Source organism: Oryzias latipes, chromosome 3 (genome assembly GCF_053564925.1).
Source record: "Oryzias latipes strain Hd-rR chromosome 3, Olatipes_Hd-rR_3.1".
NCBI lineage: Eukaryota > Metazoa > Chordata > Actinopteri > Beloniformes > Adrianichthyidae > Oryzias > Oryzias latipes.
In genome coordinates, this window is record NC_136239.1 from 42,863,763 (window position 1) to 42,884,491 (window position 20,729).

Below are 20,729 nucleotides of genomic sequence, written 5' to 3' on the forward strand. Positions count from 1 at the left end.
ACCCCTATGTACTGCTGTAATGACAATGACGGAAAATTCTTTAATCAATTTACGCACTCCGTGCATTTTTTTTCCTGTCTTTTTTATTGTTATAAAAAGGAGAATTTCTGCAGATGGAAAAACATTTAATTGAATTGGAGTAATATGACATTTAGTTAGATAAATGGGTAAATTAGAGTTGTATAAACAATTATTGAGTTTTATAGACGTAAGAAATTAGGTTGATTAAATTTAACTCAATTACTTGTTACCAATAGAAGTAATTCATTTAGGTTGGCAAAATTGGATAAGTTATATATATATATATATATATATATATATATATATATATATATATATATATATGCGTCAGTTGAAAATGGATATAAGATCAGAAACTCGTGTGTGTTTACTTTGTTCTTCTACTACAAGCAGAAACTCTTTCTTTTGCTGATGATGCAGCCGTGTTACTTTTTTGATGGACGTATAATCTTCATACGCCGTCATTTAAATCTCAGACTCCGTCTTACTGAAGTATAGCACCCTCTTTCTTTTTTTCTCCACGTGTTTCCATGGTAACTCCAGAAATCGGCGATCCATTGAGAATGTCTTTATGTACCTGCTGTGCACGTGCGTTAACCCAGGGTTACCAAGTGGAGCTTAATTACACTAACTCATTTTTGGAACCAACATACCCAGAGTAAGCAAGTTCAGGCGGATTTCAGCCAGAGTTCAGGGTTAAAGTCAGGCTAGTTTAAACATGCTTCCTGGAATACCCCCCAGGTCTTCCACCCCCCCTCGTCTGCTCTAAGTGCTGTGTTGTTCATATTGGCCGAGGCTCCGCCCCCTCAGGAGTCAGAGCGCCAGAGCCGCTTTGGTCAGGTTGCCGTAGAAGTCCATCATGCTGGACGGGAAGAAGGAGTCCACCACGGAGCGGGGCAGCAGCCCCCCCAGGTCCGTCTGGAAGAAGCTCAGCACCTGGGTTCTGTTGGGTTCCCTGGAAGACAAGAACCCCAGAGTGTGAGCTGCAGGCGGGGCGCCGCCTGAGGGGGAGTGGGGGCGTGGCTTACCCGGCCACAGGGACACAAAAGCAGCCACAGGGGTGGTTGAATCCTCTAACAAAACCGGGCTGTGGGGGGCAGCTGGGGTGGACCACATTGGTGGCTGGTTGAAGACAAAAGGGAGTCATGAAGGTTTACAGGCCCCTCCCACTCACCTCAGCTCCAGATGGGGTCAGAACAACCCCTCCCATAAAAGGACACGCCCCCTCACCGTTTGAAGAGAAGGTTCCATCCTCGTAGCGCCTCACCGCGATCACGTCCACAAAGTCTCGGGGGGCGATGATGCCCATGGCCGCAGAGGGGGTGACGGTCCTGCAGACGGACACGTCCTGGGGGGAGGAGGAAGGGCGGAGTCACACCGTGAAAACCCAAAAAAGTCCAGATTTAAGAAAACCCAGGCGTTATTGACAACTAAAACCAAAAAGCTGCATTGTTTTCTATTGGACGTGTAACCAAAAAGAAGCTCCGCCTCCTGTGGAAGGCGGCTGAAGGTCTTCAGAAACGGGTCTCCCTGATAAACTCCAGGATGTAGTCGGGCCCACAGAACATCTGCTAGCAGACGCTACGAAATCCAGCAGAACCTGAATCATTCTCACACCGTCAGAAACTTTCCACCTGCAGAACCTAAGAACTTTCTACATGCAGAACCTCAGAACTTTCTACATGCAGAACCTCAGAACTTTCCGCCTGCAGAACCTCAGAACTTTCCGCCTGCAGAACCTCAGAACTTTCTACATGCAGAACCTCAGAACTTTCTACATGCAGAACCTCAGAACTTTCTACATGCAGAACCTCAGAACTTTCCGCCTGCAGAACCTCAGAACTTTCTACATGCAGAACCTCAGAACTTTCTACATGCAGAACCTCAGAACTTTCTACATGCAGAACCTCAGAACTTTCAGCCTGCAGAACCTCAGAACTTTCCGCCTGCAGAACCTCAGAACTTTCCGCCTGCAGAACCACAGAACTTTCTACATGCAGAACCTCAGAACTTTCTACATGAAAAACCTCAAAACTTTCCGCCTGCAAAACCTCAGAACTTTCTACATGCAGAACCTCAGAAGTTTCCGCCTGCAGAACCTCAGAACTTTTCGCCTGCAGAACCTCAGAACTTTCTACATGCAGAACCTCAGAAGTTTCCGCCTGCAGAACCTCAGAACTTTCTACATGCAGAACCTCTGAACCTTCCTCCTGCAGAACTTCAGAACTTTCTACATGCAGAACCTCAGAACTTTTCGCCTGCAGAACCTCAGAACTTTCTACATGCAGAACCTCAGAACCTTCCTCCTGCAGAACTTCAGAACTTTCTACATGCAAAACCTCAGAACTTTCTACATGCAGAACCTCAGAACTTTCCGCCTGCAGAACCTCGGAACTTTCCGCCTGCAGAACCTCAGAACTTTCAGCCTGCAGAACCTCAGAACTTTCTACATGCAGAACTTCAGAAGTTTCCGCCTGCAGAACCTCAGAACTTTCTACATGTACAACCTCAGAAGTTTCATTCTGCAGAACCTCAGAACCTTCCTCCTGCAGAACTTCAGAACTTTCTACATGCAGAACCTCAGAACTTTCTACATGCAGAACCTCAGAAGTTTCCACCTGCAGAACCTCAGAACTTTCCACATGCAGAACCTCAGAACTTTCTACATGCAGAACCTCAGAACTTTCCACCTGCAGAACTTCAGAACGTTGTGCATGCAGAACCTCAGAACTTTCTATATGCAGAACCTTAGAACTTTCTACATGCAGAACCTCAGAACTTTCCACCTGCAGAACTTCAGAACGTTCTGTATGCAGAACCTCAGAACTTTCTACATGCAGAACCTCAGAACCTTCCTCCTGCAGAACTTCAGAACTTTCTACATGCAGAACCTCAGAACTTTCTACATGAAGAACCTCTGAACCTTCCTCCTGCAGAACTTCAGAACTTTCTACATGCAGAACCTCAGAACTTTCCGCCTGCAGAGCCTCAGAACCTTCCGCCTGCAGAACCTCAGAACTTTCAGCCTGCAGAACCTCAGCAGTTTCTACATGCAGAACCTCAGAAGTTTCCGGCTGCAGAACCTCAGAACATTCTGCCTGCAGAACCTCAGAACTTTCCACCTGCAGGACCTCAGAACTTTCCGCCTGCAGAGCCTCAGAACTTTCCACCTGCAGAACCTCAGAACTTTCCGCCTGCAGAACCTCAAAACCTTCCTCCTGCAGAACCTCAGAACTTTCTACATGAAAAACCTCAGAACTTTCCGCCTGCAGAACCTCAGAACTTTCCGCCTGCAGAACCTCAAAACCTTCCTCCTGCAGAACCTCAGAACTTTCTACATGCAGAACCTCAGAACTTTCTACATGCAGAACCTCAAAACCTTCCTCCTGCAGAACTTCAGAACTTTCTACATGCAGAACCTCAGAACTTTCCGCCTGCAGAACCTCAGAACTTTCTACATGCAGAACCTCAGAACTTTCCGCCTCCAGAACCTCAGAACTTTCCGCCTTCAGAACTTCAGAACTTTCCACCTGCAGAACCTCAGAACCTTCCACCTGCAGAACTTCAGAACTTTCTGCATGCAGAACCTCAGAACTTTCTACATGCAGAACCTCCGAACTTTCCACATGCAGAACCTCAGAACTTTCCGCCTCCAGAACCTCAGAACTTTCCGCCTGCAGAACTTCAGAACTTTCTGCATGCAGAACCTCAGAACTTTCTACATGCAGAACCTCAGAACTTTCCGCCTTCAGAACTTCAGAACTTTCTACATGCAGAACCTCAGAACCTTCCACCTGCAGAACTTCAGAACTTTCTGCATGCAGAACCTCAGAACTTTCTACATGCAGAACCTCAGAACTTTCCGCCTGCAGAACCTCAGAACTTTCTACATGCAGAACCTCAGAACCTTCCTCCTGCAGAACTTCAGAACTTTCTACATGCAGAACCTCAGAACTTTCTACATGAAGAACCTCTGAACCTTCCTCCTGCAGAACTTCAGAACTTTCTACATGCAGAACCTCAGAACTTTCCGCCTGCAGAGCCTCAGAACCTTCCGCCTGCAGAACCTCAGAACTTTCAGCCTGCAGAACCTCAGCAGTTTCTACATGCAGAACCTCAGAAGTTTCCGGCTGCAGAACCTCAGAACATTCTGCCTGCAGAACCTCAGAACTTTCCACCTGCAGGACCTCAGAACTTTCCGCCTGCAGAGCCTCAGAACTTTCCACCTGCAGAACCTCAGAACTTTCTGCATGCAGAACCTCAGAACTTTCCACCTGCAGGACCTCAGAACTTTCCGCCTGCAGAGCCTCAGAACTTTCCGCCTGCAAAACCTCAAAACCTTCCTCCTGCAGAACCTCAGAACTTTCTACATGAAAAACCTCAGAACTTTCCGCCTGCAGAACCTCAGAACTTTCCGCCTGCAGAACCTCAGAACTTTCTACATGCAGAACCTCAGAACTTTCTACATGCAGAACCTCAAAACCTTCCTCCTGCAGAACTTCAGAACTTTCTACATGCAGAACCTCAGAACTTTCCGCCTGCAGAACCTCAGAACTTTCTACATGCAGAACCTCAGAACTTTCCGCCTCCAGAACCTCAGAACTTTCCGCCTTCAGAACTTCAGAACGTTCCACCTGCAGAACCTCAGAACCTTCCACCTGCAGAACTTCAGAACTTTCTGCATGCAGAACCTCAGAACTTTCTACATGCAGAACCTCCGAACTTTCCACATGCAGAACCTCAGAACTTTCTACATGCAGAACCTCAGAACTTTCCGCCTGCAGAACTTCAGAACTTTCTGCATGCAGAACCTCAGAACTTTCTACATGCAGAACCTCAGAACTTTCCGCCTGCAGAACTTCAGAACTTTCCACCGGCAGAACCTCAAACCTTCCCACCTACAGAACTTCAGGACTTTCTACATGCAGAACCTCAGAACTTTCTACATGCAGAACCTCAGAACTTTCCACCTGCAGAACTTCAGAACGTTCCGCATGCAGAACCTCAGAACTTTCTATATGCAGAACCTTAGAACTTTCTACATGCAGAACGTCAAAACTTTCCACCTGCAGAACCTCAGAACTTTCTACATGCAGAACCTCAGAACTTTCCGCCTGCAGAACTTCAGAACTTTCCACCTGCAGAACCTCAGAACTTCCCACCTGCAGAACTTCAGAACTTTCTGCATGCAGAACCTCAGAACTTTCTACATGCAGAACCTCCGAACTTTCCACATGCAGAACCTCAGAACTTTCTACATGCAGAACCTCAGAACTTTCCGCCTGCAGAACTTCAGAACTTTCTACATGCAGAACCTCAGAACTTTCCACCTGCAGAACTTCAGAACGTTGTGCATGCAGAACCTCAGAACTTTCTATATGCAGAACCTTAGAACTTTCTACATGCAGAACCTCAGAACTTTCTACATGCAGAACCTCAGAACTTTCCGCCTGCAGAACTTCAGAACGTTCTGCATGCAGAACCTCAGAACTTTCTACATGCAGAACCTCAGAACTTTCCGCCTGAAGAACTTCAGAACTTTCTGCATGCAGAACCTCAGAACTTTCTACCTGCAGAACCTCAGAACTTTCCGCCTGAAGAACTTCAGAACTTTCTGCATGCAGAACCTCAGAACTTTCTACCTGCAGAACCTCAGAACTTTCCGCCTGAAGAACTTCAGAACTTTCTGCATGCAGAACCTCAGAACTTTCCACCTGCAGAACCTCAGAACTTTCCACCTGCAGAACTTCAGAACTTTCTGCATGCAGAACCTCAGAACTTTCTACCTGCAGAACTTTAGAACTTTTTACATGCAGAACCTCAGAACTTTCTACATGCAGAACCTCAGAACTTTCCGCCTGCAGAACTTCAGAACGTTCTGCATGCAAAACCTCAGAACTTTCTACATGCAGAACCTCAGAACTTTCCGCCTGCAGAACTTCAGAACGTTCTGCATGCAGAACCTCAGAACTTTCTACATGCAGAACCTCAGAACCTTCCTCCTGCAGAACCTCAGAACTTTCTACATGCAGAACGTCAAAACTTTCCACCTGCAGAACCTCAGAACTTTTTACATGCAGAACCTCCGAACTTTCCACATGCAGAACCTCAGAACTTTCTACATGCAGAACCTCAGAACTTTCCGCCTGCAGAACTTCAGAACGTTCTACATGCAGAACGTCAAAACTTTCCACCTGCAGAACCTCAGAACTTCCCACCTGCAGAACTTCAGAACTTTCTGCATGCAGAACCTCAGAACTTTCTACATGCAGAACCTCCGAACTTTCCACATGCAGAACCTCAGAACTTTCTACATGCAGAACCTCAGAACTTTCCGCCTGCAGAACTTCAGAACATTCTGCATGCAGAACCTCCGAACTTTCTACATGCAGAACCTCAGAACTTTCCGCCTGCAGAACTTCAGAACTTTCTACATGCAGAACCTCAGAACTTTCCACCTGCAGAACTTCAGAACGTTGTGCATGCAGAACCTCAGAACTTTCTACATGCAGAACCTCAGAACTTTCCGCCTGCAGAACTTCAGAACGTTCTGCATGCAGAACCTCAGAACTTTCTATATGCAGAACCTTAGAACTTTCTACATGCAGAACGTCAAAACTTTCCACCTGCAGAACCTCAGAACTTTTTACATGCAGAACCTCCGAACTTTCCACATGCAGAACCTCAGAACTTTCCGCCTGCAGAACTTCAGAACGTTCTGCATGCAGAACCTCAGAACTTTCCACCTGCAGAACCTCAGAACTTTCCACCTGCAGAACTTCAGAACTTTCTGCATGCAGAACCTCAGAACTTTCTACCTGCAGAACCTCAGAACTTTTTACATGCAGAACCTCAGAACTTTCTACATGCAGAACCTCAGAACTTTCCGCCTGCAGAACTTCAGAACGTTCTGCATGCAAAACCTCAGAACTTTCTACATGCAGAACCTCAGAACTTTCCGCCTGCAGAACTTCAGAACGTTCTGCATGCAGAACCTCAGAACTTTCTACATGCAGAACCTCAGAACCTTCCTCCTGCAGAACCTCAGAACTTTCTACATGCAGAACGTCAAAACTTTCCACCTGCAGAACCTCAGAACTTTTTACATGCAGAACCTCCGAACTTTCCACATGCAGAACCTCAGAACTTTCTACATGCAGAACCTCAGAACTTTCCGCCTGCAGAACTTCAGAACGTTCTACATGCAGAACGTCAAAACTTTCCACCTGCAGAACCTCAGAACTTCCCACCTGCAGAACTTCAGAACTTTCTGCATGCAGAACCTCAGAACTTTCCACCTGCAGAACTTCAGAACGTTCTACATGCAGAACCTCCGAACTTTCCACATGCAGAACCTCAGAACTTTCTACATGCAGAACCTCAGAACTTTCCGCCTGCAGAACTTCAGAACATTCTGCATGCAGAACCTCCGAACTTTCTACATGCAGAACCTCAGAACTTTCCGCCTGCAGAACTTCAGAACTTTCTACATGCAGAACCTCAGAACTTTCCACCTGCAGAACTTCAGAACGTTGTGCATGCAGAACCTCAGAACTTTCTACATGCAGAACCTCAGAACTTTCCGCCTGCAGAACTTCAGAACTTTCTACATGCAGAACCTCAGAACTTTCCACCTGCAGAACTTCAGAACGTTGTGCATGCAGAACCTCAGAACTTTCCACCTGCAGAACTTCAGAACGTTCTACATGCAGAACCTCCGAACTTTCCACATGCAGAACCTCAGAACTTTCTACATGCAGAACCTCAGAACTTTCCGCCTGCAGAACTTCAGAACATTCTGCATGCAGAACCTCCGAACTTTCTACATGCAGAACCTCAGAACTTTCCGCCTGCAGAACTTCAGAACTTTCTACATGCAGAACCTCAGAACTTTCCACCTGCAGAACTTCAGAACGTTGTGCATGCAGAACCTCAGAACTTTCTACATGCAGAACCTCAGAACTTTCCGCCTGCAGAACTTCAGAACGTTCTGCATGCAGAACCTCAGAACTTTCTATATGCAGAACCTTAGAACTTTCTACATGCAGAACGTCAAAACTTTCCACCTGCAGAACCTCAGAACTTTTTACATGCAGAACCTCCGAACTTTCCACATGCAGAACCTCAGAACTTTCCGCCTGCAGAACTTCAGAACGTTCTGCATGCAGAACCTCAGAACTTTCCGCCTGCAGAACTTCAGAACTTCTGCATGCAGAACCTCAGAACTTTCTACATGCAGAACCTCAGAACTTTCCACCTGCAGAACTTCAGAACGTTGTGCATGCAGAACCTCAGAACTTTCTATATGTAGAACCTTAGAACTTTCTACATGCAGAACCTCCGAACTTTCCACATGCAGAACCTCAGAACTTTCTACATGCAGAACCTCAGAACTTTCCGCCTGCAGAACTTCAGAACTTTCTGCATGCAGAACCTCAGAACTTTCTACATGCAGAACCTCAGAACTTTCCGCCTGCAGAACTTCAGAACTTTCCACCGGCAGAACCTCAAACCTTCCCACCTACAGAACTTCAGGACTTTCTACATGCAGAACCTCAGAACTTTCTACATGCAGAACCTCAGAACTTTCCACCTGCAGAACTTCAGAACGTTCTGCATGCAGAACCTCAGAACTTTCTATATGCAGAACCTTAGAACTTTCTACATGCAGAACGTCAAAACTTTCCACCTGCAGAACCTCAGAACTTTCTACATGCAGAACCTCAGAACTTTCCGCCTGCAGAACTTCAGAACTTTCCACCTGCAGAACCTCAGAACTTCCCACCTGCAGAACTTCAGAACTTTCTGCATGCATAACCTCAGAACTTTCTACATGCAGAACCTCCGAACTTTCCACATGCAGAACCTCAGAACTTTCTACATGCAGAACCTCAGAACTTTCCGCCTGCAGAACTTCAGAACTTTCTACATGCAGAACCTCAGAACTTTCCACCTGCAGAACTTCAGAACGTTGTGCATGCAGAACCTCAGAACTTTCTATATGCAGAACCTTAGAACTTTCTACATGCAGAACCTCAGAACTTTCTACATGCAGAACCTCAGAACTTTCCGCCTGCAGAACTTCAGAACGTTCTGCATGCAGAACCTCAGAACTTTCTATATGCAGAACTTCAGAACTTTCTGCATGCAGAACCTCAGAACTTTCTACATGCAGAACCTCAGAACTTTCCGCCTGAAGAACTTCAGAACTTTCTGCATGCAGAACCTCAGAACTTTCTACCTGCAGAACCTCAGAACTTTCCGCCTGAAGAACTTCAGAACTTTCTGCATGCAGAACCTCAGAACTTTCTACCTGCAGAACCTCAGAACTTTCCGCCTGAAGAACTTCAGAACTTTCTGCATGCAGAACCTCAGAACTTTCCACCTGCAGAACCTCAGAACTTTCCACCTGCAGAACTTCAGAACTTTCTGCATGCAGAACCTCAGAACTTTCTACCTGCAGAACCTCAGAACTTTTTACATGCAGAACCTCAGAACTTTCTACATGCAGAACCTCAGAACTTTCCGCCTGCAGAACTTCAGAACGTTCTGCATGCAAAACCTCAGAACTTTCTACATGCAGAACCTCAGAACTTTCCGCCTGCAGAACTTCAGAACGTTCTGCATGCAGAACCTCAGAACTTTCTACATGCAGAACCTCAGAACCTTCCTCCTGCAGAACCTCAGAACTTTCTACATGCAGAACGTCAAAACTTTCCACCTGCAGAACCTCAGAACTTTTTACATGCAGAACCTCCGAACTTTCCACATGCAGAACCTCAGAACTTTCTACATGCAGAACCTCAGAACTTTCCGCCTGCAGAACTTCAGAACGTTCTACATGCAGAACGTCAAAACTTTCCACCTGCAGAACCTCAGAACTTCCCACCTGCAGAACTTCAGAACTTTCTGCATGCAGAACCTCAGAACTTTCTACATGCAGAACCTCCGAACTTTCCACATGCAGAACCTCAGAACTTTCTACATGCAGAACCTCAGAACTTTCCGCCTGCAGAACTTCAGAACATTCTGCATGCAGAACCTCCGAACTTTCTACATGCAGAACCTCAGAACTTTCCGCCTGCAGAACTTCAGAACTTTCTACATGCAGAACCTCAGAACTTTCCACCTGCAGAACTTCAGAACGTTGTGCATGCAGAACCTCAGAACTTTCTACATGCAGAACCTCAGAACTTTCCGCCTGCAGAACTTCAGAACGTTCTGCATGCAGAACCTCAGAACTTTCTATATGCAGAACCTTAGAACTTTCTACATGCAGAACGTCAAAACTTTCCACCTGCAGAACCTCAGAACTTTTTACATGCAGAACCTCCGAACTTTCCACATACAGAACCTCAGAACTTTCCGCCTGCAGAACTTCAGAACGTTCTGCATGCAGAACCTCAGAACTTTCCGCCTGCAGAACTTCAGAACTTCTGCATGCAGAACCTCAGAACTTTCTACATGCAGAACCTCAGAACTTTCCACCTGCAGAACTTCAGAACGTTGTGCATGCAGAACCTCAGAACTTTCTATATGCAGAACCTTAGAACTTTCTACATGCAGAACCTCAGAACTTTCCACCTGCAGAACTTCAGAACGTTCTGTATGCAGAACCTCAGAACTTTCTACATGCAGAACCTCAGAACCTTCCTCCTGCAGAACCTCAGAACTTTCTACATGCAGAACGTCAAAACTTTCCACCTGCAGAACCTCAGAACTTTTTACATGCAGAACCTCAGAACTTTCTACATGCAGAACCTCAGAACTTTCCGCCTGCAGAACTTCAGAACGTTCTGCATGCAGAACCTCAGAACTTTCCGCCTGCAGAACTTCAGAACTTCTACATGCAGAACCTCAGAACTTTCTACATGCATAACCTCAGAACTTTCCGCCTGCAGAACTTCAGAACGTTCTGCATGCAGAACCTCAGAACTTTCTACATGCAGAACCTCAGAACTTTCCGCCTGCAGAACTTCAGAACGTTCTGCATGCAGAACCTCAGAACTTTCTATATGCAGAACCTTAGAACTTTCTACATGCAGAACGTCAAAACTTTCCACCTGCAGAACCTCAGAACTTCCCACCTGCAGAACTTCAGGACTTTCTACATGCAGAACCTCAGAACTTTCTACATGCAGAACCTCAGAACTTTCCACCTGCAGAACTTCAGAACGTTCTGCATGCAGAACCTCAGAACTTTCTATATGCAGAACCTTACAACTTTCTACATGCAGAACGTCAAAACTTTCCACCTGCAGAACCTCAGAACTTTCTACATGCAGAACCTCAGAACTTTCCGCCTGCAGAACTTCAGAACTTTCCACCTGCAGAACCTCAGAACTTCCCACCTGCAGAACTTCAGAACTTTCTGCATGCAGAACCTCAGAACTTTCTACATGCAGAACCTCCGAACTTTCCACATGCAGAACCTCAGAACTTTCTACATGCAGAACCTCAGAACTTTCCGCCTGCAGAACTTCAGAACGTTCTGCATGCAGAACCTCAGAACTTTCTACATGCAGAACCTCAGAACTTTCCGCCTGCAGAACTTCAGAACGTTCTGCATGCAGAACCTCAGAACTTTCTATATGCAGAACCTTAGAACTTTCTACATGCAGAACGTCAAAACTTTCCACCTGCAGAACCTCAGAACTTTTTACATGCAGAACCTCCGAACTTTCCACATGCAGAACCTCAGAACTTTCCGCCTGCAGAACTTCAGAACTTCTGCATGCAGAACCTCAGAACTTTCTACATGCAGAACCTCAGAACTTTCCACCTGCAGAACTTCAGAACGTTGTGCATGCAGAACCTCAGAACTTTCTATATGCAGAACCTTAGAACTTTCTACATGCAGAACCTCAGAACTTTCCACCTGCAGAACTTCAGAACGTTCTGTATGCAGAACCTCAGAACTTTCTACATGCAGAACCTCAGAACCTTCCTCCTGCAGAACCTCAGAACTTTCTACATGCAGAACGTCAAAACTTTCCACCTGCAGAACCTCAGAACTTTTTACATGCAGAACCTCAGAACTTTCTACATGCAGAACCTCAGAACTTTCCGCCTGCAGAACTTCAGAACGTTCTGCATGCAGAACCTCAGAACTTTCCGCCTGCAGAACTTCAGAACTTCTACATGCAGAACCTCAGAACTTTCCGCCTGCAGAACTTCAGAACGTTCTGCATGCAGAACCTCAGAACTTTCCACCTGCAGAACTTCAGAACGTTGTGCATGCAGAACCTCAGAACTTTCTATATGCAGAACCTTAGAACTTTCTACATGCAGAACGTCAAAACTTTCCACCTGCAGAACCTCAGAACTCTTTACATGCAGAACCTCAGAACTTTCTACATGCAGAACCTCAGAACTTTCCGCCTGCAGAACTTCAGAACTTTCCACCTGCAGAACCTCAGAACTTCCCACCTGCAGAACTTCAGAACTTTCTGCATGCAGAACCTCAGAACTTTCTACATGCAGAACCTCAGAACTTTCTACATGCAGAACCTCAGAACTTTCCGCCTGCAGAACTTCAAAACGTTCTGCATGCAAAACCTCAGAACTTTCTACATGCAGAACCTCAGAACTTTCCGCCTGCAGAACTTCAGAACGTTCTGCATGCAGAACCTCAGAACTTTCTATATGCAGAACCTTAGAACTTTCTACATGCAGAACGTCAAAACTTTCCACCTGCAGAACCTCAGAACTTTCTACATGCAGAACCTCAGAACTTTCCGCCTGCAGAACTTCAGAACGTTCTGCATGCAAAACCTCAGAACTTTCTACATGCAGAAACTCAGAACTTTCCGCCTGCAGAACTTCAGAACGTTCTGCATGCAGAACCTCAGAACTTTCTATATGCAGAACCTTAGAACTTTCTACATACAGAACGTCAAAACTTTCCACCTGCAGAACCTCAGAACTTTTTACATGCAGAACCTCCGAACTTTCCACATGCAGAACCTCAGAACTTTCCGCCTGCAGAACTTCAGAACGTTCTGCATGCAGAACCTCAGAACTTTCCACCTGCAGAACTTCAGAACTTCTACATGCAGAACCTCAGAACTTTCCGCCTGCAGAACTTCAGAACGTTCTGCATGCAGAACCTCAGAACTTTCCACCTGCAGAACTTCAGAACGTTGTGCATGCAGAACCTCAGAACTTTCTATATGCAGAACCTTAGAACTTTCTACATGCAGAACGTCAAAACTTTCCACCTGCAGAACCTCAGAACTCTTTACATGCAGAACCTCAGAACTTTCTACATGCAGAACCTCAGAACTTTCCGCCTGCAGAACTTCAGAACTTTCCACCTGCAGAACCTCAGAACTTCCCACCTGCAGAACTTCAGAACTTTCTGCATGCAGAACCTCAGAACTTTCTACATGCAGAACCTCCGAACTTTCCACATGCAGAACCTCAGAACTTTCTACATGCAGAACCTCAGAACTTTCCGCCTGCAGAACTTCAGAACGTTCTGCATGCAGAACCTCAGAACTTTCCGCCTGCAGAACTTCAGAACTTCTGCATGCAGAACCTCAGAACTTTCTACATGCAGAACCTCAGAACTTTCCACCTGCAGAACTTCAGAACGTTGTGCATGCAGAACCTCAGAACTTTCTATATGCAGAACCTTAGAACTTTCTACATGCAGAACGTCAAAACTTTCCACCTGCAGAACCTCAGAACTCTTTACATGCAGAACCTCAGAACTTTCTACATGCAGAACCTCAGAACTTTCCGCCTGCAGAACTTCAGAACTTTCCACCTGCAGAACCTCAGAACTTCCCACCTGCAGAACTTCAGAACTTTCTGCATGCAGAACCTCAGAACTTTCTACATGCAGAACCTCCGAACTTTCCACATGCAGAACCTCAGAACTTTCTACATGCAGAACCTCAGAACTTTCCGCCTGCAGAACTTCAGAACGTTCTGCATGCAGAACCTCAGAACTTTCTACATGCAGAACCTCAGAACTTTCCGCCTGCAGAACTTCAGAACGTTCTGCATGCAGAACCTCAGAACCTTCCTCCTGCAGAACCTCAGAACTTTCTACATGCAGAACGTCAAAACTTTCCACCTGCAGAACCTCAGAACTTTTTACATGCAGAACCTCCGAACTTTCCACATGCAGAACCTCAGAACTTTCCGCCTGCAGAACTTCAGAACGTTCTGCATGCAGAACCTCAGAACTTTCCGCCTGCAGAACTTCAGAACTTCTGCATGCAGAACCTCAGAACTTTCTACATGCAGAACCTCAGAACTTTCCACCTGCAGAACTTCAGAACGTTGTGCATGCAGAACCTCAGAACTTTCTATATGCAGAACCTTAGAACTTTCTACATGCAGAACCTCAGAACTTTCCACCTGCAGAACTTCAGAACGTTCTGTATGCAGAACCTCAGAACTTTCTACATGCGGAACCTCAGAACCTTCCTCCTGCAGAACCTCAGAACTTTCTACATGCAGAACGTCAAAACTTTCCACCTGCAGAACCTCAGAACTTTTTACATGCAGAACCTCAGAACTTTCTACATGCAGAACCTCAGAACTTTCCGCCTGCAGAACTTCAGAACGTTCTGCATGCAGAACCTCAGAACTTTCCGCCTGCAGAACTTCAGAACTTCTACATGCAGAACCTCAGAACTTTCCGCCTGCAGAACTTCAGAACGTTCTGCATGCAGAACCTCAGAACTTTCCGCCTGCAGAACTTCAGAACGTTGTGCATGCAGAACCTCAGAACTTTCTATATGCAGAACCTTAGAACTTTCTACATGCAGAACGTCAAAACTTTCCACCTGCAGAACCTCAGAACTTTTTACATGCAGAACCTCAGAACTTTCTACATGCAGAACCTCAGAACTTTCCGCCTGCAGAACTTCAGAACTTTCCACCTGCAGAACCTCAGAACTTCCCACCTGCAGAACTTCAGAACTTTCTGCATGCAGAACCTCAGAACTTTCTACATGCAGAACCTCCGAACTTTCCACATGCAGAACCTCAGAACTTTCTACATGCAGAACTTCAGAACTTTCCGCCTGCAGAACTTCAGAACGTTCTGCATGCAGAACCTCAGAACTTTCTACATGCAGAACCTCAGAACTTTCCGCCTGCAGAACTTCAGAACGTTCTGCATGCAGAACCTCAGAACTTTCTATATGCAGAACCTTAGAACTTTCTACATGCAGAACGTCAAAACTTTCCACCTGCAGAACCTCAGAACTTTTTACATGCAGAACCTCCGAACTTTCCACATGCAGAACCTCAGAACTTTCCGCCTGCAGAACTTCAGAACGTTCTGCATGCAGAACCTCAGAACTTTCCGCCTGCAGAACTTCAGAACTTCTGCATGCAGAACCTCAGAACTTTCTACATGCAGAACCTCAGAACTTTCCACCTGCAGAACTTCAGAACGTTGTGCATGCAGAACCTCAGAACTTTCTATATGCAGAACCTTAGAACTTTCTACATGCAGAACCTCAGAACTTTCCACCTGCAGAACTTCAGAACGTTCTGTATGCAGAACCTCAGAACTTTCTACATGCAGAACCTCAGAACCTTCCTCCTGCAGAACCTCAGAACTTTCTACATGCAGAACGTCAAAACTTTCCACCTGCAGAACCTCAGAACTTTTTACATGCAGAACCTCAGAACTTTCTACATGCAGAACCTCAGAACTTTCCGCCTGCAGAACTTCAGAACGTTCTGCATGCAGAACCTCAGAACTTTCCGCCTGCAGAACTTCAGAACTTCTACATGCAGAACCTCAGAACTTTCCGCCTGCAGAACTTCAGAACTTCTACATGCAGAACCTCAGAACTTTCCACCTGCAGAACTTCAGAACGTTGTGCATGCAGAACCTCAGAACTTTCTATATGCAGAACCTCAGAACTTTCTACATACAGAACCTCAGAACTTTCTATATGCAGAACCTTAGAACTTTCTACATGCAGAACGTCAAAACTTTCCACCTGCAGAACCTCAGAACTTTTTACATGCAGAACCTCAGAACTTTCTACATGCAGAACCTCAGAACTTTCCGCCTGCAGAACTTCAGAACGTTCTGCATGCAGAACCTCAGAACTTTCCGCCTGCAGAACTTCAGAACTTCTACATGCAGAACCTCAGAACTTTACACCTGCAGAACTTCAGAACGTTGTGCATGCAGAACCTCAGAACTTTATATATATGCAGAACCTTAGAACTTTCTACATGCAGAACGTCAAAACTTTCCACCTGCAGAACTTCAGAACGTTCTGTATGCAGAACCTCAGAACTTTCTACATGCGGAACCTCAGAACCTTCCTCCTGCAGAACCTCAGAACTTTCTACATGCAGAACGTCAAAACTTTCCACCTGCAGAACCTCAGAACTTTTTACATGCAGAACCTCAGAACTTTCTACATGCAGAACCTCAGAACTTTCCGCCTGCAGAACTTCAGAACGTTCTGCATGCAGAACCTCAGAACTTTCCGCCTGCAGAACTTCAGAACTTCTACATGCAGAACCTCAGAACTTTCCGCCTGCAGAACTTCAGAACGTTCTGCATGCAGAACCTCAGAACTTTCCACCTGCAGAACTTCAGAACGTTGTGCATGCAGAACCTCAGAACTTTCTATATGCGGAACCTTAGAACTTTCTACATGCAGAACGTCAAAACTTTCCACCTGCAGAACCTCAGAACTTTTTACATGCAGAACCTCAGAACTTTCTACATGCAGAACCTCAGAACTTTCCGCCTGCAGAACTTCAGAACTTTCCACCTGCAGAACCTCAGAACTTCCCACCTGCAGAACTTCAGAACTTTCTGCATGCAGAACCTCAGAACTTTCTACATGCAGAACCTCCGAACTTTCCACATGCAGAACCTCAGAACTTTCTACATGCAGAACTTCAGAACTTTCCGCCTGCAGAACTTCAGAACGTTCTGCATGCAGAACCTCAGAACTTTCTACATGCAGAACCTCAGAACTTTCCGCCTGCAGAACTTCAGAACGTTCTGCATGCAGAACCTCAGAACTTTCTATATGCAGAACTTCAGAACTTCTGCATGCAGAACCTCAGAACTTTCTACATGCAGAACCTCAGAACTTTCCACCTGCAGAACTTCCGAACTTTCCACATGCAGAACCTCAGAACTTTCCGCCTGCAGAACTTCAGAACGTTCTGCATGCAGAACCTCAGAACTTTCCGCCTGCAGAACTTCAGAACTTCTGCATGCAGAACCTCAGAACTTTCTACATGCAGAACCTCAGAACTTTCCACCTGCAGAACTTCAGAACGTTGTGCATGCAGAACCTCAGAACTTTCTATATGCAGAACCTTAGAACTTTCTACATGCAGAACCTCAGAACTTTCCACCTGCAGAACTTCAGAACGTTCTGTATGCAGAACCTCAGAACTTTCTACATGCAGAACCTCAGAACCTTCCTCCTGCAGAACCTCAGAACTTTCTACATGCAGAACGTCAAAACTTTCCACCTGCAGAACCTCAGAACTTTTTACATGCAGAACCTCAGAACTTTCTACATGCAGAACCTCAGAACTTTCCGCCTGCAGAACTTCAGAACGTTCTGCATGCAGAACCTCAGAACTTTCCGCCTGCAGAACTTCAGAACTTCTACATGCAGAACCTCAGAACTTTCCGCCTGCAGAACTTCAGAACTTCTACATGCAGAACCTCAGAACTTTCCACCTGCAGAACTTCAGAACGTTGTGCATGCAGAACCTCAGAACTTTCTATATGCAGAACCTCAGAACTTTCTACATACAGAACCTCAGAACTTTCTATATGCAGAACCTTAGAACTTTCTACATGCAGAACGTCAAAACTTTCCACCTGCAGAACCTCAGAACTTTTTACATGCAGAACCTCAGAACTTTCTACATGCAGAACCTCAGAACTTTCCGCCTGCAGAACTTCAGAACGTTCTGCATGCAGAACCTCAGAACTTTCCGCCTGCAGAACTTCAGAACTTCTACATGCAGAACCTCAGAACTTTACACCTGCAGAACTTCAGAACGTTGTGCATGCAGAACCTCAGAACTTTCTATATGCAGAACCTTAGAACTTTCTACATGCAGAACGTCAAAACTTTCCACCTGCAGAACCTCAGAACTTTTTACATGCAGAACCTCAGAACTTTCTACATGCAGAACCTCAGAACTTTCCGCCTGCAGAACTTCAGAACGTTCTGCATGCAGAACCTCAGAACTTTCTACATGCAGAACCTCAGAACCTTCCTCCTGCAGAACCTCAGAACTTTCTACATGCAGAACGTCAAAACTTTCCACCTGCAGAACCTCAGAACTTTTTACATGCAGAACCTCCGAACTTTCCACATGCAGAACCTCAGAACTTTCTACATGCAGAACCTCAGAACTTTCTATATGCAGAACCTTAGAACTTTCTACATGCAGAACGTCAAAACTTTCCACCTGCAGAACCTCAGAACTTTTTACATGCAGAACCTCAGAACTTTCTACATGCAGAACCTCAGAACTTTCCGCCTGCAGAACTTCAGAAGCATACCCCAGCAGAACTTTCTTACCTGAGACATCTCCTCCAGCAGCTGGAACTTTTTCACATTGGCGTCCCACTTGACTCTAAGGCCGTCCGGCTCTGGTTTCAGACACTCCCACACTCTGTCAGGACTGGCGCTGATAAGCCCCTCCCCCTTGTAGCTGTGGGTGGGTCACACAGCAGGAAACGGTAAGGAAACCCCAAAGGTACCGGTGTGGTTATGTGAGGCATGAGCAGACATGTCTGACCGTCTGTCTAAGTCTGATCCGTCAGATCGCTGAATTAGAACCTTGTGTTGTGAAGTTCAGCAGAACTTTGACCCGCTTCGCCTTCAGCATTGTGGCTGAAGCTCCGCGCTGCGCACCTGCATCGCCTCACTCGCCACAGAGCCCCAAAATCTGTTTTTAATGGTACTGGTACCAACTCCGCCCAGATCTTCAGTACTCATCTCAGGTTAAAGCTCCACAGTTCCCATCTGTCCAAGGCGGTTCTGGTTGTTGGCTGCAGAGCTGAACCCCTGTGCCGCCAGCTGGCGGTCGGGGTTTTTTAGTGGAAACCAAAAGTATTTTTGTGACTTTGATTTGGTGATTTTTCATCAGCATTTCAGAACTGACAGATTTTCACGAGTGTTTGGATCAAAGCAGTTAAGACTGAAGTTCACCTGTTCAGCCTTCAGGGGGCAGTGGAAAGTCACGACCCTAAGGTTTCAGGAAGCCCAGAGGGGTTTTGGGGGAGCAGAGAAGTCCTCCCAGAATGCTTTGGTCTTCTCTGCTGCACCTCCTGAACTCCGGCCTCACTGCGGAGGACGGACGTTCTGCCCCGATCTAAGGATCAGTCTGACTAAAACCGCTCTTCCTCACATCCAAAGGATCCTGGACCAGGGCCACGTCCCCCAGGGATTATTGGAGCATGGACCCTGATGAAGCATCTAATAGTAATAATTGATACTTTATTTATCCCACAATGGGGAAATTCGGCATTTGACCCATCCCCTGGAGGAGCAGTGAGCTGAACCGCGCTCAGGAGGCAGTAGCGTTAAGGGTCTTGCCTAAGGGCCCTCACTGGGTGATGTTAATTGCTCGCCATTTATATGGTAATTGACCCAGTGCCATTGTTTATTCCCTTCTGGGAATCAAACCCTGGATTCCTGCATGGTGGCCTCTCACCTTACCAACCGAGCTACCCAGCCGAACCTCTTCGTCATCGAGAACTATTGTTACATAATCATATGGGTATGGTTTGAAGAACCCCTCTGATCCTGGTTCTGTGCAGACCCTTCAGGTAGAGCCAAGTCTGGTTCTGTTTCTGGGAGTCCAGGTTAGAGCAGCAGACCAGAACCAGAACTTCACCAGAAATAAAAGTTTCTCACAGTTTTCCTGGGAACTCAGATGAAGGACGCCACGACACCACCACCAGGTTCTGTGGGGAGAGAGCAGAGGATGTGACCAGAGACAACCAGAACATTCACAGCAGTCACAAAAAAAGTCCAGAAGAACCAGAACTTCTGATAGCAGTCTTCCTGAAAGACGGCCCAAACCTAAACGAGGATCAGTCATGGAGTACCACAGGGCTCTGTGATTGGATGTTACCATTACAGCATGTCATGATGTCATAAGAACGTGATGAAGAACCGTGAGAACATCTAGGATGAGGAACGTGATGAAGCACCGTGAGAACATCTAGGAACGTGATGAAGAACCGCAGGTCACGTGAAGCCACAGATGTTCTAGAGACGCGTTCTGGTAGTGTGACTCATCCCCGGTAAACCGGACTTTGATCCAGTAGCCCTGATTCGCCCACGCGTCCGCGAAGCCGCACGTGACTTTTTTCTGTGTGGTCCTCATAACGGACAGCGGCATGCCGGCGAGTTCGCGGTACCGGGAGAGGCACTCACCGACTTCTTACAGACCACCCAGCCGGTCTCGTCGCTGCGGTAGCTGCGCATGCGTACCGCCGCCGCCTCCGCCGTCTGCAGCAGATCCATGAGGTCTCGCGCGTTCGCGGGCACCAGCTGACGTCCCGCTGGCACGAGGCCGGAGCAGATGACAGAGAGAACCGCACGCGCTCAACGACAGGAGGATGACTCGCGTGTACTGATACCGGCATCTGGCACAATGACATGAAGAACCCTGCTTGGTGACGTCACCAAGAGCGCTGTGACGTGTACAGGCAGTCAGACCAG

General features: G+C 46.5%; 1 protein-coding gene across 1 annotated transcript; it reads right to left on the reverse strand.

Annotated features, from left to right (window-relative positions):
- Positions 1-699: 699 nt before the first annotated feature.
- On the reverse strand, positions 700-20,703 carry stard5 (StAR related lipid transfer domain containing 5). Its single transcript, XM_078944843.1, has 6 exons — positions 20,442-20,703; positions 19,917-19,966; positions 18,576-18,708; positions 1,252-1,369; positions 1,050-1,143; positions 700-976 (listed from the first exon to the last, which is right to left on the reverse strand). Exons 1-6 carry the CDS (start codon positions 20,529-20,531, stop codon positions 835-837), a joined length of 627 nt encoding a protein of 208 aa, XP_078800969.1. The 5' UTR covers positions 20,532-20,703; the 3' UTR covers positions 700-834.
- Between the last annotated feature and the right edge of the window lie 26 nt (positions 20,704-20,729).

Excerpts from the sequence above, each read along its gene's own strand:
- stard5 (XM_078944843.1), bottom strand. The coding sequence starts at position 20,531 with ATGGATCTGCTGCAGACGGCGGAGGCGGCGGCGGTACGCATGCGCAGC. Across the intron at positions 18,709-19,916 it reads TCTGAGTTCCCAGGAAAACT|CTACAAGGGGGAGGGGCTTA; the intron begins GTGAGAAACTTT and ends ACCCACCCACAG. Across the intron at positions 1,370-18,575 it reads TGCTGGAGGAGATGTCTCAG|GACGTGTCCGTCTGCAGGAC; the intron begins GTAAGAAAGTTC and ends TCCTCCCCCCAG.